The 16,269-nt window shown below is 51.0% G+C and overlaps 1 protein-coding gene across 1 annotated transcript; it reads left to right on the forward strand.

Moving 5' to 3' along the window:
• Positions 1 to 1,281: 1,281 nt before the first annotated feature.
• On the forward strand, positions 1,282 to 2,387 carry LOC109762942 (uncharacterized). The gene has a single exon (XM_020321825.4). The coding sequence runs from the start codon at positions 1,537 to 1,539 to the stop codon at positions 2,161 to 2,163; it is 627 nt and encodes a 208-aa protein (XP_020177414.1). The 5' UTR covers positions 1,282 to 1,536; the 3' UTR covers positions 2,164 to 2,387.
• Positions 2,388 to 16,269: the final 13,882 nt, after the last annotated feature.

A 16,269-nucleotide genomic window follows, 5' to 3' on the forward strand; every position in this document is an offset into this window, starting at 1 on the left:
TGAAGGAGAGGGATGATCATATTTAAGTTTTGATGACATGCATTAATATTTTGCTAATTAAATACATGATCAAACTTTGATCCAAAATACAATAAGGACAAACAAACCAGGATAGTACTAATTTTAGAGATGAACCAAGTATCAGTTCCGTCCGGGCATGTGTGTGTGCGCGTGCGTGCGCGTGCTTCTAGGTCCGCAATATGACTCACTAACAAAACGTATATTATTTCTAACAGAAATTATATGTTTTGAAACCTCACCAGTAACTTAAAAAAAATCTTTGACAATTTGACATATAACATATATTTTGGATATAATTTTGATGTCAGGTTGCCAAAATATAGGACGTTTTGGTAAGCTAAACTAGCCTACAAAAACATCCTATATTTTGGAACTGATGTAGTATTTATTTGAACAAATTGTGTATCTAGGAACATGCGCATGGCCTGGGAATTGAGTAATAGGTCAAAAAGAAGGGAGAACTTCTCATGAAAATTGGTGCATGGGCACAACGCAAAAGAAAAGGGCTGATTTTTTTTTTTGTAAACACACATGTATATTATGTAACTGTAAAATCCCCAGGGCTAATTCAATTCCAGAGAAATGCAAGCAATCGTATTGGACTCCCGCCGCTAGGCTCACTATACCAAGTTAAGTTCCTCCAAAGTATTTTCATCATCGCAGAGTCACAAGATAAGGGATAAAGATAGTAGCACATGGCTCCTTTATCAACTTCATTTTGAAACTTATCAGGGTCTAACAATGTTGGAGAAGTAGTATAACATTTTACTTTCACTCATGGAGTAGCAGAAAAAAGACAAATATGTAATTTCAAATGGGCCTCTCTTTCTTTTGTTGGGCCAGAATTTTGTTGTTTTTTACAGCTTACAAATTACATTTTTTTTTCAAAACAAATTTCCGAGGATCCGTAGTGAACAAAACAAATTTCCACGGGATATTTTTTTTGAAACTTTTAAATATGTTTTTCTTTTAAAAACGAGCGCCGAAGATTCGCACTCCACCACTAGAATTGCATTGGTGTAAATGACTAGGCTACGCACCAAGATTCTTCCAACCAATTGCAGAACAAGAGGCAACCAATTGCCACATGTGCACTGCAGCTGGAGGATCCTGGTAAACCAAAATAAAGATCTCATCACCATTTATTTTACTCCTACTGATTAAGTGTAGGAGAGTGGATCCAAATCCAGGAAAGAATCCCAACTGCATGCATCCACCTGGCTGGAAGGAGATTCTTCAGGCCCACCCTCCCCCTCCGGTCCGGTGGCCTCACCACCGTCGCTCTCCTTCCTCCCACAGTTTTATATACCCAAAGCGAGACCCGAGGCCAAGCGTGGCAAAACTAGCTAGCGGTGGCGGCCAGACCCAATACTTACTTATCCGGGAGCGTGCCGTGCCGTGGCCGGCGTCCGGCGAGGAGAGGGGGGTCACGGGGAGATAGCTCTTGCTTGCTGAGGTGGTCTTGGCCTCTTGCTCTTGGGGTGGGTGTGTGACGGACGGACGGACGGTCGGTCCATGGAGATGTCGAGGTCGCCGGGCGCGTTCCGGTTTCTTGGCCTGCTCAAGCAGCCGGAGGCGGGCCACGACGGCGCGTGCTTCGAGCTGGACGAGAGCGACGTCGTCTGGCCGGCTGGCGGCGGCGGCGGGGACGTGGACGGGTGGGCGGCCGAGGCGGTGGTGACCCCGCGACGCGCCAGCGCCAGCGCCAGCGGGCGGCGTCGCTCGGCGCACGCCGTGCCGCAGAGCTTCGGGCTGTCGTCGCTCCTCGCGGAGGGCGACGGCGGTGTCGAGGGGCAGCAGCTGCACGCGGGGATGGCCCTGGCCGTGCCTGCGAGGCCGGGTCACGGCGCCGCGACACCGACACCGAGGCAGTCGGCGCCGGTGAGGGTGCCGGTGTGGCCGGGGCAGGCTGCCAGGTCCAGGGATAACGCGAAGCGCGGCGCCAAGGAGGCAGAGGAGTCCGAGGAAGACGAGGAGGACAAGGACGACGGGGATGAGATGGTGCCGCCGCACGTGGTGGCGGAGCGGCGGCACGCGCGGTCGTCGTCGGTGCTGGAGGGCGCCGGGCGGACGCTCAAGGGGCGCGACCTCTGCCGCGTCCGCAACGCCGTGCTCCGCCAGACCGGCTTCCTCGACCTCTGAATCTCATCTGAACGATCCACCACCACCGAAGCGATGATGGTCAACATCCATTAATCCCCGTCGATCACTGGCGCGCGTCCTAATCGATCAGCTCCTGCCATGCCATGCACCCTCCCCTGCATCCATCTGGTCTTGAGAGTCACAAAACAAAACCCTCTCTTAATGTCCGAAACTCTGGAATGGATACTGCCCCAATTGAATTCAATACATTCAATTTCATTTGAGTGTTTGCTGCTGTTGACCGACTCCAGTTACTATTATCCATCACAACTAGCAAAATTATATACCAAAACTCACAAAATTTTAATTACAGTATCTTCCAAAGCTCACAGGATCGAGATCTGCAAGAATTTTGTATTGGTTTCATGCATCTCGAATCAATCCACTCATACAGTAATATTTTATCCTCAGTGTGGCAACGAAGGTAGTCCCAAACAATGTTTGATCTTATTAGCTCATCGTGAGTGAGCCTAACCCAACTGGTTGAGGGAGTGGATGTACAAACCCAACACCTGGGTTCAAATCCTTACGGGGGCGAATTTAGGTTTCTATTTATTCTTAAGGACCAGGCTTTCCTGGTACTCATGCATGGCTCGGTGCGTAACTGAGATTAAGAATCCTAGTACTCATACTTAAAAGGCTGTATGCATCCCTAGTTGGTGCAGAGGCCGGGAAAGGGAAATTCTCCCCCAATTTTATCTGCGGCTCGTATTCGAATTGGAATATGCGCACTAATGTGTGCTATATTGAACATCAGGAATGATATGATTTTTAACAGACAAAATATTTTAACCTTCTTGCAGGTCTTCTTCAGAGCTACCGCATGGATCCGTACGTGGTCCTTACTCACTCCTATGGACTTCAGGGAGCCACTGGTTACTTGGTGCAACCAATGGGAGATGGTAACACGGGCTATATTCAACCGGTTTGGATAGCGGACGCATAACATAGGAGTTTAGGGCCCTAGTCCTGTATCTGTCATCCGTTGTAATTTTGAGTTCCTTTATGTCGTTTTGCTCCTTTTTGCGAGCTGTAATACTTTGTTTTTCTTTGAGACTTTTAATAATATGGCTGCATGCATCGCTGAGATGCAGAGGCCGGGGGCAAGCCTCCTTTTCAAAAAAAAAGCTCATTGTGACAGTCTGATGTCAACATGGCGGCACATATACAAACTAGGCAGGCACTTGATTAAAGAAGAAGGCATGACTTTGACATGAGCGATGCAGAATCATTCATTCTATAAACCCTACAACAGCAGCACTAGCACATCATCATCCATCATCCATAATCAACCAACCAGCCTAGATAGATATAGAAATACATATGAATATAAAACACCTACACTAGCTAGCTTGGCATCTGCTGCTAGGGGAGGGTGGTTGTGAATTTGACACCAGCATACTATGCAGCATGATGCAACTTTTTGCTTGTATTTATTCAATTCAATTCAATCAGTGGGCACCAATTATATCATCCCACATCTTCACATGGGATGTGGAGTACTATAACTATAATTGAGAGAGATGGAATAATCCAATTGGCCTCTCACCTTGGCTCAGGTACTATCCCAGCCCAATCATGCATGCTGCCATTCCTCCTCTCCTCTCCTCTCCAACAGTGGTGTGGTGGGGTTGGTAGCGCACGTACAGTACACTTTGGGAATTGTTTTTGTCGCCCAGTTGCAGCTTCACGGCTACCTGCCACAAAATGTTACTAGTATGATTCAGATCCCCATGTTGTGTAAGCTTGACCTACTGCACTACTCCCTCCGTTCCAAATTACTCGTTGTGGTTTTAGTTCAAATTTAAACTAAAACCACGACGAGTAATTTGGAATGGAGGAAGTATTATTTTTCTGTCTACTGAACAATGCGTTCAGATTCATTGTTCAAGCTTTCACCAACGCCCTTATATTCTCGGAGGCGAAGAGCAACAAGGCACTAGTGCCCGTAACAACAACAAAACGTAATAATGTCCTAAGCACGGGCAATTGTTGAAAATAGACAACTTACCATCCAATTGTTTGATACTAAATTACATTGCCACATGTAAAATGTTGTACTCCGCACTACAAAAAAACTGTTAACCAAATTATACTAGTATTCTTTAAAAAAATGGGATTTTTAATGACTTCAAACATAAAGCACATCCATAGCACATATAAATCTGTTTGAACCAATGTCTTATTAGGTGCACGTGCATAGAAAAATGTTGGTTCTATATGATAACAAAATGTATATGTTCAAAGGCAACAATATAGCAATCGACAAGATTAAGTTTAGTTTAAGCATTCTACTTTGACAAATGCATAACACTTCTTTTGGAAAATGTGACATTTTTAACGTGAGCTACTCTTTTAGTTTAATATAAACATTTCTTGTCACATACCAGCTTCATATTATATTTTTTGGAGTACATGTTTTACACACACACAAAATTTCTGGTGGTGTCCAATTTTTCTCCATAAAGTTAAATACTTTCTAGAGAGATAATACCGAGCAGTAAAAACAGATAAAACAAAGAAAGCAATGCAAGAATTACAATGTGGTGCGCTTAATCGACTTCTCCATTGTCGATGGTGAAAAAGCATTGGTGTATTAAACAACAAGCTCTTGCGGGAAAAACCATGTCGACATACTCCCTATTCTTTCTTCGGAGGTCCGAGATTCTGCTTCCATCACGTCATGCTCGTTCACGAAGTACCATATCAGTACATCCTCGTCGCTAACTGCAGCAATGTATCTCGAGTGACGTTTACTTACGTAGAGTGTGCCTGTCACGTTCGTTGGCACCCACTTGCCCGCATCCAAGTCTGCCTCTAGGACCTCCACCTCGAGCGTGGAGGAGTTGTTGAGTAAATGTGATATATGTTGTTTCCGCCTTAGCATGAGCAGCTTGCCATTCGACTCGATGAGACGTCTAGCGGTCACTATGTAGTCCCTCGGTTCGCAGGGCATGCCATCGTACTCGTAATCCTCATCATCCTCCCAGCACTCCGGCATCAAACAACCACCTTTGTAATAATTGGTCTCATCATCCACAGGTTGCCATGTTGCCTCATCATCAATATCATACTCATAAAGACCATCTAGGACAATTAACTCCATGTCGCTCCCCGACTCTTCTTCGCCCTCGTTGCTCGAGACTTCTTGATGGGCATTGTCCTTGAAGGTGTCTTTCTCGTTCTCATATTTGTCCATTGTTGCACTATCATCGTCAGACCCATCTATGACTGTGAATTGTTCTTCATCCACCGTATTAAGGCTTGACAGCTCGTTGTAACCCACCTCTTCTTCGAAGCCATTGCTCGACGCTTCACCTACGTCTCCGTCTTCCTCGTTGTAGATTGACATCTCATTGTATTCCACATCGTCCTCCTCCTCGTCACTGCTCCACACTTCCCCATCGTCTTCCAACTCGTCACCACCGATAAAACACTCAACACTCATGGTATCTTCTTCGCCTTCGTTGCTCGAGACTTCTTGATGGGCGTTGTCCTCGAAGGTATCTTTCTTGTTCTCATATTTGTTCATTGTTGCATTATCATAGTCAGACCAGCCTATGACACCGAATTCTTCTTCATCCACCGCCGCATTAAGGCTTGAAGCTTTGTCGGCATTGCTCGACACTTCACCATCATCTTCACCTTTCTCGTTGGGGCTTGACGCATCCCAGTATTCCAGCTCCTCACCGCTCCATGCTTGTCCATCGTCTTCCTCATACGCCTTGTCACCACCGACAACACACTTAACACCTATAAAATCAGTTATACCATCTTCATCCTCGTCAAGGTACATCGCAACAAGTTCCTTTTGAACGGTGATCCCGTAGAGACGGCCGTTAAGAAAAGCGACGTCAAATATGGAGTAATAGGGCATCTCTCCCCGTTCGGGCAACCATACACCAGACTTTCCTGGACGACACAAGATAATGGGATAATTGTTGTTGTTGGTCGTCACGGCGACGAGATCATCTTGGTCAGACCGCATGAGCACCTTGCGGATCTCGAAGCTGTCCAAGACCTTTCCGATGACAGAGTCCAGCCCAGGGAGCGGCACGATGGCCTTGGTGAAAGGGTTGCGCAGAAGATAGCTGCGCCGCCCCGTGATGGCGTCGGTGCGGTAGAGCGCGAGCCAGCTGCCGTGGGCGCCTATGAATCCCGTCTTGTCGGGGAACGGAACACGCCGGTGAAAGCCGTAATAGTAGTCCACGAAAGTGCCGTCTGAGTGGATGATCCACGGCAGCCCTGGATGCACGTGCTCACGCACCACCGAGTGCCATGGACGGCACACGGCACGGAAGCGGGCGCGGTCGTCGGGGAAGGGGAGGCGGCCGATGAGCAGTCCTAGGAGCTCCGACGGGAGATCGGCCCACCGTCAAGAAGGCCGCGAAGCCGACGCCATGGTTCGAGTCGATCTTATGCTGAGCCGGCGGGGGTGTTTGATTATTTCGATTTCAATCTATCTACTAGCGAAGAGATAAAAGATGCGTTGGTAATATAGATACAGGGAAAGGAGATCGGATCGATACGGGGAATCTGTAAAAATCCACGTCGAGACGGCCTCGACCAGGTTATATCTGGCGCTTGTTTTTGAACATCAGTACAGACACAAGCGCTCATATACACGCGCATACACTTACCCCTATGAACGCACACCCTACTCCTATGAGCATTTCCGAAAGACTGAGCCGGCATATTATCTTGAGATTTACGAAGTCACCGCAGGCGCCTCGTCGTCGATGGGAACGTCTCCTCCCACTGAATGCGCATCGCCGGAAATTCTGAAATAAATCCAGAAATAAATGCGAGCACAAGGATTTGAACCCAGTATTCCAGCTCCTCACCGCTCCATGCTTGTCCATCGTCTTCCTCATCCGCCTTGTCACCACCGACAACACACTTAACACCTATAAAATCAGTTATACCATCTTCATCCTCGTCAAGGTACATCGCAACAAGTTCCTTTTGAACGGTGATCCCGTAGAGACGGCCGTTAAGAAAAGCGACGTCAAATATGGAGTAATAGGGCATCTCTCCCCGTTCGGGCAACCATACACCAGACTTTCCTGGACGACACAAGATAATGGGATAATTGTTGTTGTTGGTCGTCACGGCGACGAGATCATCTTGGTCAGACCGCATGAGCACCTTGCGGATCTCGAAGCTGTCCAAGACCTTTCCGATGACAGAGTCCAGCCCAGGGAGCGGCACGATGGCCTTGGTGAAAGGGTTGCGCAGAAGATAGCTGCGCCGCCCCGTGATGGCGTCGGTGCGGTAGAGCGCGAGCCAGCTGCCGTGGGCGCCTATGAATCCCGTCTTGTCGGGGAACGGAACACGCCGGTGAAAGCCGTAATAGTAGTCCACGAAAGTGCCGTCTGAGTGGATGATCCACGGCAGCCCTGGATGCACGTGCTCACGCACCACCGAGTGCCATGGACGGCACACGGCACGGAAGCGGGCGCGGTCGTCGGGGAAGGGGAGGCGGCCGATGAGCAGTCCTAGGAGCTCCGACGGGAGATCGGCCCACCGTCAAGAAGGCCGCGAAGCCGACGCCATGGTTCGAGTCGATCTTATGCTGAGCCGGCGGGGGTGTTCGATTATTTCGATTTCAATCTATCTACTAGCGAAGAGATAAAAGATGCGTTGGTAATATAGATACAGGGAAAGGAGATCGGATCGATACGGGGAATCTGTAAAAATCCACGTCGAGACGGCCTCGACCAGGTTATATCTGGCGCTTGTTTTTGAACATCAGTACAGACACAAGCGCTCATATACACGCGCATACACTTACCCCTATGAACGCACACCCTACTCCTATGAGCATTTCCGAAAGACTGAGCCGGCATATTATCTTGAGATTTACGAAGTCACCGCAGGCGCCTCGTCGTCGATGGGAACGTCTCCTCCCACTGAATGCGCATCGCCGGAAATTCTGAAATAAATCCAGAAATAAATGCGAGCACAAGGATTTGAACCCAGTATTCCAGCTCCTCACCGCTCCATGCTTGTCCATCGTCTTCCTCATCCGCCTTGTCACCACCGACAACACACTTAACACCTATAAAATCAGTTATACCATCTTCATCCTCGTCAAGGTGCATCGCAACAAGTTCCTTTTGAACGGTGATCCCGTAGAGACGGCCGTTAAGAAAAGCGACGTCAAATATGGAGTAATAGGGCATCTCTCCCCGTTCGGGCAACCATACACCAGACTTTCCTGGACGACACAAGATAATGGGATAATTGTTGTTGTTGGTCGTCACGGCGACGAGATCATCTTGGTCAGACCGCATGAGCACCTTGCGGATCTCGAAGCTGTCCAAGACCTTTCCGATGACAGAGTCCAGCCCAGGGAGCGGCACGATGGCCTTGGTGAAAGGGTTGCGCAGAAGATAGCTGCGCCGCCCCGTGATGGCGTCGGTGCGGTAGAGCGCGAGCCAGCTGCCGTGGGCGCCTATGAATCCCGTCTTGTCGGGGAACGGAACATGCCGGTGAAAGCCGTAATAGTAGTCCACGAAAGTGCCGTCTGAGTGGATGATCCACGGCAGCCCTGGATGCACGTGCTCACGCACCACCGAGTGCCATGGACGGCACACGGCACGGAAGCGGGCGCGGTCGTCGGGGAAGGGGAGGCGGCCGATGAGCAGTCCTAGGAGCTCCGACGGGAGATCGGCCCACCGTCAAGAAGGCCGCGAAGCCGACGCCATGGTTCGAGTCGATCTTATGCTGAGCCGGCGGGGGTGTTTGATTATTTCGATTTCAATCTATCTACTAGCGAAGAGATAAAAGATGCGTTGGTAATATAGATACAGGGAAAGGAGATCGGATCGATACGGGGAATCTGTAAAAATCCACGTCGAGACGGCCTCGACCAGGTTATATCTGGCGCTTGTTTTTGAACATCAGTACAGACACAAGCGCTCATATACACGCGCATACACTTACCCCTATGAACGCACACCCTACTCCTATGAGCATTTCCGAAAGACTGAGCCGGCATATTATCTTGAGATTTACGAAGTCACCGCAGGCGCCTCGTCGTCGATGGGAACGTCTCCTCCCACTGAATGCGCATCGCCGGAAATTCTGAAATAAATCCAGAAATAAATGCGAGCACAAGGATTTGAACCCAGTATTCCAGCTCCTCACCGCTCCATGCTTGTCCATCGTCTTCCTCATCCGCCTTGTCACCACCGACAACACACTTAACACCTATAAAATCAGTTATACCATCTTCATCCTCGTCAAGGTACATCGCAACAAGTTCCTTTTGAACGGTGATCCCGTAGAGACGGCCGTTAAGAAAAGCGACGTCAAATATGGAGTAATAGGGCATCTCTCCCCGTTCGGGCAACCATACACCAGACTTTCCTGGACGACACAAGATAATGGGATAATTGTTGTTGTTGGTCGTCACGGCGACGAGATCATCTTGGTCAGACCGCATGAGCACCTTGCGGATCTCGAAGCTGTCCAAGACCTTTCCGATGACAGAGTCCAGCCCAGGGAGCGGCACGATGGCCTTGGTGAAAGGGTTGCGCAGAAGATAGCTGCGCCGCCCCGTGATGGCGTCGGTGCGGTAGAGCGCGAGCCAGCTGCCGTGGGCGCCTATGAATCCCGTCTTGTCGGGGAACGGAACACGCCGGTGAAAGCCGTAATAGTAGTCCACGAAAGTGCCGTCTGAGTGGATGATCCACGGCAGCCCTGGATGCACGTGCTCACGCACCACCGAGTGCCATGGACGGCACACGGCACGGAAGCGGGCGCGGTCGTCGGGGAAGGGGAGGCGGCCGATGAGCAGTCCTAGGAGCTCCGACGGGAGATCGGCCCACCGTCAAGAAGGCCGCGAAGCCGACGCCATGGTTCGAGTCGATCTTATGCTGAGCCGGCGGGGGTGTTCGATCATTTCGATTTCAATCTATCTACTAGCGAAGAGATAAAAGATGCGTTGGTAATATAGATACAGGGAAAGGAGATCGGATCGATACGGGGAATCTGTAAAAATCCACGTCGAGACGGCCTCGACCAGGTTATATCTGGCGCTTGTTTTTGAACATCAGTACAGACACAAGCGCTCATATACACGCGCATACACTTACCCCTATGAACGCACACCCTACTCCTATGAGCATTTCCGAAAGACTGAGCCGGCATATTATCTTGAGATTTACGAAGTCACCGCAGGCGCCTCGTCGTCGATGGGAACGTCTCCTCCCACTGAATGCGCATCGCCGGAAATTCTGAAATAAATCCAGAAATAAATGCGAGCACAAGGATTTGAACCCAGTATTCCAGCTCCTCACCGCTCCATGCTTGTCCATCGTCTTCCTCATCCGCCTTGTCACCACCGACAACACACTTAACACCTATAAAATCAGTTATACCATCTTCATCCTCGTCAAGGTACATCGCAACAAGTTCCTTTTGAACGGTGATCCCGTAGAGACGGCCGTTAAGAAAAGCGACGTCAAATATGGAGTAATAGGGCATCTCTCCCCGTTCGGGCAACCATACACCAGACTTTCCTGGACGACACAAGATAATGGGATAATTGTTGTTGTTGGTCGTCACGGCGACGAGATCATCTTGGTCAGACCGCATGAGCACCTTGCGGATCTCGAAGCTGTCCAAGACCTTTCCGATGACAGAGTCCAGCCCAGGGAGCGGCACGATGGCCTTGGTGAAAGGGTTGCGCAGAAGATAGCTGCGCCGCCCCGTGATGGCGTCGGTGCGGTAGAGCGCGAGCCAGCTGCCGTGGGCGCCTATGAATCCCGTCTTGTCGGGGAACGGAACATGCCGGTGAAAGCCGTAATAGTAGTCCACGAAAGTGCCGTCTGAGTGGATGATCCACGGCAGCCCTGGATGCACGTGCTCACGCACCACCGAGTGCCATGGACGGCACACGGCACGGAAGCGGGCGCGGTCGTCGGGGAAGGGGAGGCGGCCGATGAGCAGTCCTAGGAGCTCCGACGGGAGATCGGCCCACCGTCAAGAAGGCCGCGAAGCCGACGCCATGGTTCGAGTCGATCTTATGCTGAGCCGGCGGGGGTGTTCGATCATTTCGATTTCAATCTATCTACTAGCGAAGAGATAAAAGATGCGTTGGTAATATAGATACAGGGAAAGGAGATCGGATCGATACGGGGAATCTGTAAAAATCCACGTCGAGACGGCCTCGACCAGGTTATATCTGGCGCTTGTTTTTGAACATCAGTACAGACACAAGCGCTCATATACACGCGCATACACTTACCCCTATGAACGCACACCCTACTCCTATGAGCATTTCCGAAAGACTGAGCCGGCATATTATCTTGAGATTTACGAAGTCACCGCAGGCGCCTCGTCGTCGATGGGAACGTCTCCTCCCACTGAATGCGCATCGCCGGAAATTCTGAAATAAATCCAGAAATAAATGCGAGCACAAGGATTTGAACCCAGTATTCCAGCTCCTCACCGCTCCATGCTTGTCCATCGTCTTCCTCATCCGCCTTGTCACCACCGACAACACACTTAACACCTATAAAATCAGTTATACCATCTTCATCCTCGTCAAGGTACATCGCAACAAGTTCCTTTTGAACGGTGATCCCGTAGAGACGGCCGTTAAGAAAAGCGACGTCAAATATGGAGTAATAGGGCATCTCTCCCCGTTCGGGCAACCATACACCAGACTTTCCTGGACAACACAAGATAATGGGATAATTGTTGTTGTTGGTCGTCACGGCGACGAGATCATCTTGGTCAGACCGCATGAGCACCTTGCGGATCTCGAAGCTGTCCAAGACCTTTCCGATGACAGAGTCCAGCCCAGGGAGCGGCACGATGGCCTTGGTGAAAGGGTTGCGCAGAAGATAGCTGCGCCGCCCCGTGATGGCGTCGGTGCGGTAGAGCGCGAGCCAGCTGCCGTGGGCGCCTATGAATCCCGTCTTGTCGGGGAACGGAACACGCCGGTGAAAGCCGTAATAGTAGTCCACGAAAGTGCCGTCTGAGTGGATGATCCACGGCAGCCCTGGATGCACGTGCTCACGCACCACCGAGTGCCATGGACGGCACACGGCACGGAAGCGGGCGCGGTCGTCGGGGAAGGGGAGGCGGCCGATGAGCAGTCCTAGGAGCTCCGACGGGAGATCGGCCCACCGTCAAGAAGGCCGCGAAGCCGACGCCATGGTTCGAGTCGATCTTATGCTGAGCCGGCGGGGGTGTTCGATCATTTCGATTTCAATCTATCTACTAGCGAAGAGATAAAAGATGCGTTGGTAATATAGATACAGGGAAAGGAGATCGGATCGATACGGGGAATCTGTAAAAATCCACGTCGAGACGGCCTCGACCAGGTTATATCTGGCGCTTGTTTTTGAACATCAGTACAGACACAAGCGCTCATATACACGCGCATACACTTACCCCTATGAACGCACACCCTACTCCTATGAGCATTTCCGAAAGACTGAGCCGGCATATTATCTTGAGATTTACGAAGTCACCGCAGGCGCCTCGTCGTCGATGGGAACGTCTCCTCCCACTGAATGCGCATCGCCGGAAATTCTGAAATAAATCCAGAAATAAATGCGAGCACAAGGATTTGAACCCAGTATTCCAGCTCCTCACCGCTCCATGCTTGTCCATCGTCTTCCTCATCCGCCTTGTCACCACCGACAACACACTTAACACCTATAAAATCAGTTATACCATCTTCATCCTCGTCAAGGTACATCGCAACAAGTTCCTTTTGAACGGTGATCCCGTAGAGACGGCCGTTAAGAAAAGCGACGTCAAATATGGAGTAATAGGGCATCTCTCCCCGTTCGGGCAACCATACACCAGACTTTCCTGGACGACACAAGATAATGGGATAATTGTTGTTGTTGGTCGTCACGGCGACGAGATCATCTTGGTCAGACCGCATGAGCACCTTGCGGATCTCGAAGCTGTCCAAGACCTTTCCGATGACAGAGTCCAGCCCAGGGAGCGGCACGATGGCCTTGGTGAAAGGGTTGCGCAGAAGATAGCTGCGCCGCCCCGTGATGGCGTCGGTGCGGTAGAGCGCGAGCCAGCTGCCGTGGGCGCCTATGAATCCCGTCTTGTCGGGGAACGGAACACGCCGGTGAAAGCCGTAATAGTAGTCCACGAAAGTGCCGTCTGAGTGGATGATCCACGGCAGCCCTGGATGCACGTGCTCACGCACCACCGAGTGCCATGGACGGCACACGGCACGGAAGCGGGCGCGGTCGTCGGGGAAGGGGAGGCGGCCGATGAGCAGTCCTAGGAGCTCCGACGGGAGATCGGCCCACCGTCAAGAAGGCCGCGAAGCCGACGCCATGGTTCGAGTCGATCTTATGCTGAGCCGGCGGGGGTGTTCGATTATTTCGATTTCAATCTATCTACTAGCGAAGAGATAAAAGATGCGTTGGTAATATAGATACAGGGAAAGGAGATCGGATCGATACGGGGAATCTGTAAAAATCCACGTCGAGACGGCCTCGACCAGGTTATATCTGGCGCTTGTTTTTGAACATCAGTACAGACACAAGCGCTCATATACACGCGCATACACTTACCCCTATGAACGCACACCCTACTCCTATGAGCATTTCCGAAAGACTGAGCCGGCATATTATCTTGAGATTTACGAAGTCACCGCAGGCGCCTCGTCGTCGATGGGAACGTCTCCTCCCACTGAATGCGCATCGCCGGAAATTCTGAAATAAATCCAGAAATAAATGCGAGCACAAGGATTTGAACCCAGTATTCCAGCTCCTCACCGCTCCATGCTTGTCCATCGTCTTCCTCATCCGCCTTGTCACCACCGACAACACACTTAACACCTATAAAATCAGTTATACCATCTTCATCCTCGTCAAGGTACATCGCAACAAGTTCCTTTTGAACGGTGATCCCGTAGAGACGGCCGTTAAGAAAAGCGACGTCAAATATGGAGTAATAGGGCATCTCTCCCCGTTCGGGCAACCATACACCAGACTTTCCTGGACGACACAAGATAATGGGATAATTGTTGTTGTTGGTCGTCACGGCGACGAGATCATCTTGGTCAGACCGCATGAGCACCTTGCGGATCTCGAAGCTGTCCAAGACCTTTCCGATGACAGAGTCCAGCCCAGGGAGCGGCACGATGGCCTTGGTGAAAGGGTTGCGCAGAAGATAGCTGCGCCGCCCCGTGATGGCGTCGGTGCGGTAGAGCGCGAGCCAGCTGCCGTGGGCGCCTATGAATCCCGTCTTGTCGGGGAACGGAACACGCCGGTGAAAGCCGTAATAGTAGTCCACGAAAGTGCCGTCTGAGTGGATGATCCACGGCAGCCCTGGATGCACGTGCTCACGCACCACCGAGTGCCATGGACGGCACACGGCACGGAAGCGGGCGCGGTCGTCGGGGAAGGGGAGGCGGCCGATGAGCAGTCCTAGGAGCTCCGACGGGAGATCGGCCCACCGTCAAGAAGGCCGCGAAGCCGACGCCATGGTTCGAGTCGATCTTATGCTGAGCCGGCGGGGGTGTTCGATTATTTCGATTTCAATCTATCTACTAGCGAAGAGATAAAAGATGCGTTGGTAATATAGATACAGGGAAAGGAGATCGGATCGATACGGGGAATCTGTAAAAATCCACGTCGAGACGGCCTCGACCAGGTTATATCTGGCGCTTGTTTTTGAACATCAGTACAGACACAAGCGCTCATATACACGCGCATACACTTACCCCTATGAACGCACACCCTACTCCTATGAGCATTTCCGAAAGACTGAGCCGGCATATTATCTTGAGATTTACGAAGTCACCGCAGGCGCCTCGTCGTCGATGGGAACGTCTCCTCCCACTGAATGCGCATCGCCGGAAATTCTGAAATAAATCCAGAAATAAATGCGAGCACAAGGATTTGAACCCAGTATTCCAGCTCCTCACCGCTCCATGCTTGTCCATCGTCTTCCTCATCCGCCTTGTCACCACCGACAACACACTTAACACCTATAAAATCAGTTATACCATCTTCATCCTCGTCAAGGTACATCGCAACAAGTTCCTTTTGAACGGTGATCCCGTAGAGACGGCCGTTAAGAAAAGCGACGTCAAATATGGAGTAATAGGGCATCTCTCCCCGTTCGGGCAACCATACACCAGACTTTCCTGGACGACACAAGATAATGGGATAATTGTTGTTGTTGGTCGTCACGGCGACGAGATCATCTTGGTCAGACCGCATGAGCACCTTGCGGATCTCGAAGCTGTCCAAGACCTTTCCGATGACAGAGTCCAGCCCAGGGAGCGGCACGATGGCCTTGGTGAAAGGGTTGCGCAGAAGATAGCTGCGCCGCCCCGTGATGGCGTCGGTGCGGTAGAGCGCGAGCCAGCTGCCGTGGGCGCCTATGAATCCCGTCTTGTCGGGGAACGGAACACGCCGGTGAAAGCCGTAATAGTAGTCCACGAAAGTGCCGTCTGAGTGGATGATCCACGGCAGCCCTAGATGCACGTGCTCACGCACCACCGAGTGCCATGGACGGCACACGGCACGGAAGCGGGCGCGGTCGTCGGGGAAGGGGAGGCGGCCGATGAGCAGTCCTAGGAGCTCCGACGGGAGATCGGCCCACCGTCAAGAAGGCCGCGAAGCCGACGCCATGGTTCGAGTCGATCTTATGCTGAGCCGGCGGGGGTGTTCGATTATTTCGATTTCAATCTATCTACTAGCGAAGAGATAAAAGATGCGTTGGTAATATAGATACAGGGAAAGGAGATCGGATCGATACGGGGAATCTGTAAAAATCCACGTCGAGACGGCCTCGACCAGGTTATATCTGGCGCTTGTTTTTGAACATCAGTACAGACACAAGCGCTCATATACACGCGCATACACTTACCCCTATGAACGCACACCCTACTCCTATGAGCATTTCCGAAAGACTGAGCCGGCATATTATCTTGAGATTTACGAAGTCACCGCAGGCGCCTCGTCGTCGATGGGAACGTCTCCTCCCACTGAATGCGCATCGCCGGAAATTCTGAAATAAATCCAGAAATAAATGCGAGCACAAGGATTTGAACCCAGTATTCCAGCTCCTCACCGCTCCATGCTTGTCCATCGTCTTCCTCAT

This window comes from Aegilops tauschii, chromosome 4 (assembly GCF_002575655.3).
Source record: "Aegilops tauschii subsp. strangulata cultivar AL8/78 chromosome 4, Aet v6.0, whole genome shotgun sequence".
NCBI lineage: Eukaryota > Viridiplantae > Streptophyta > Magnoliopsida > Poales > Poaceae > Aegilops > Aegilops tauschii.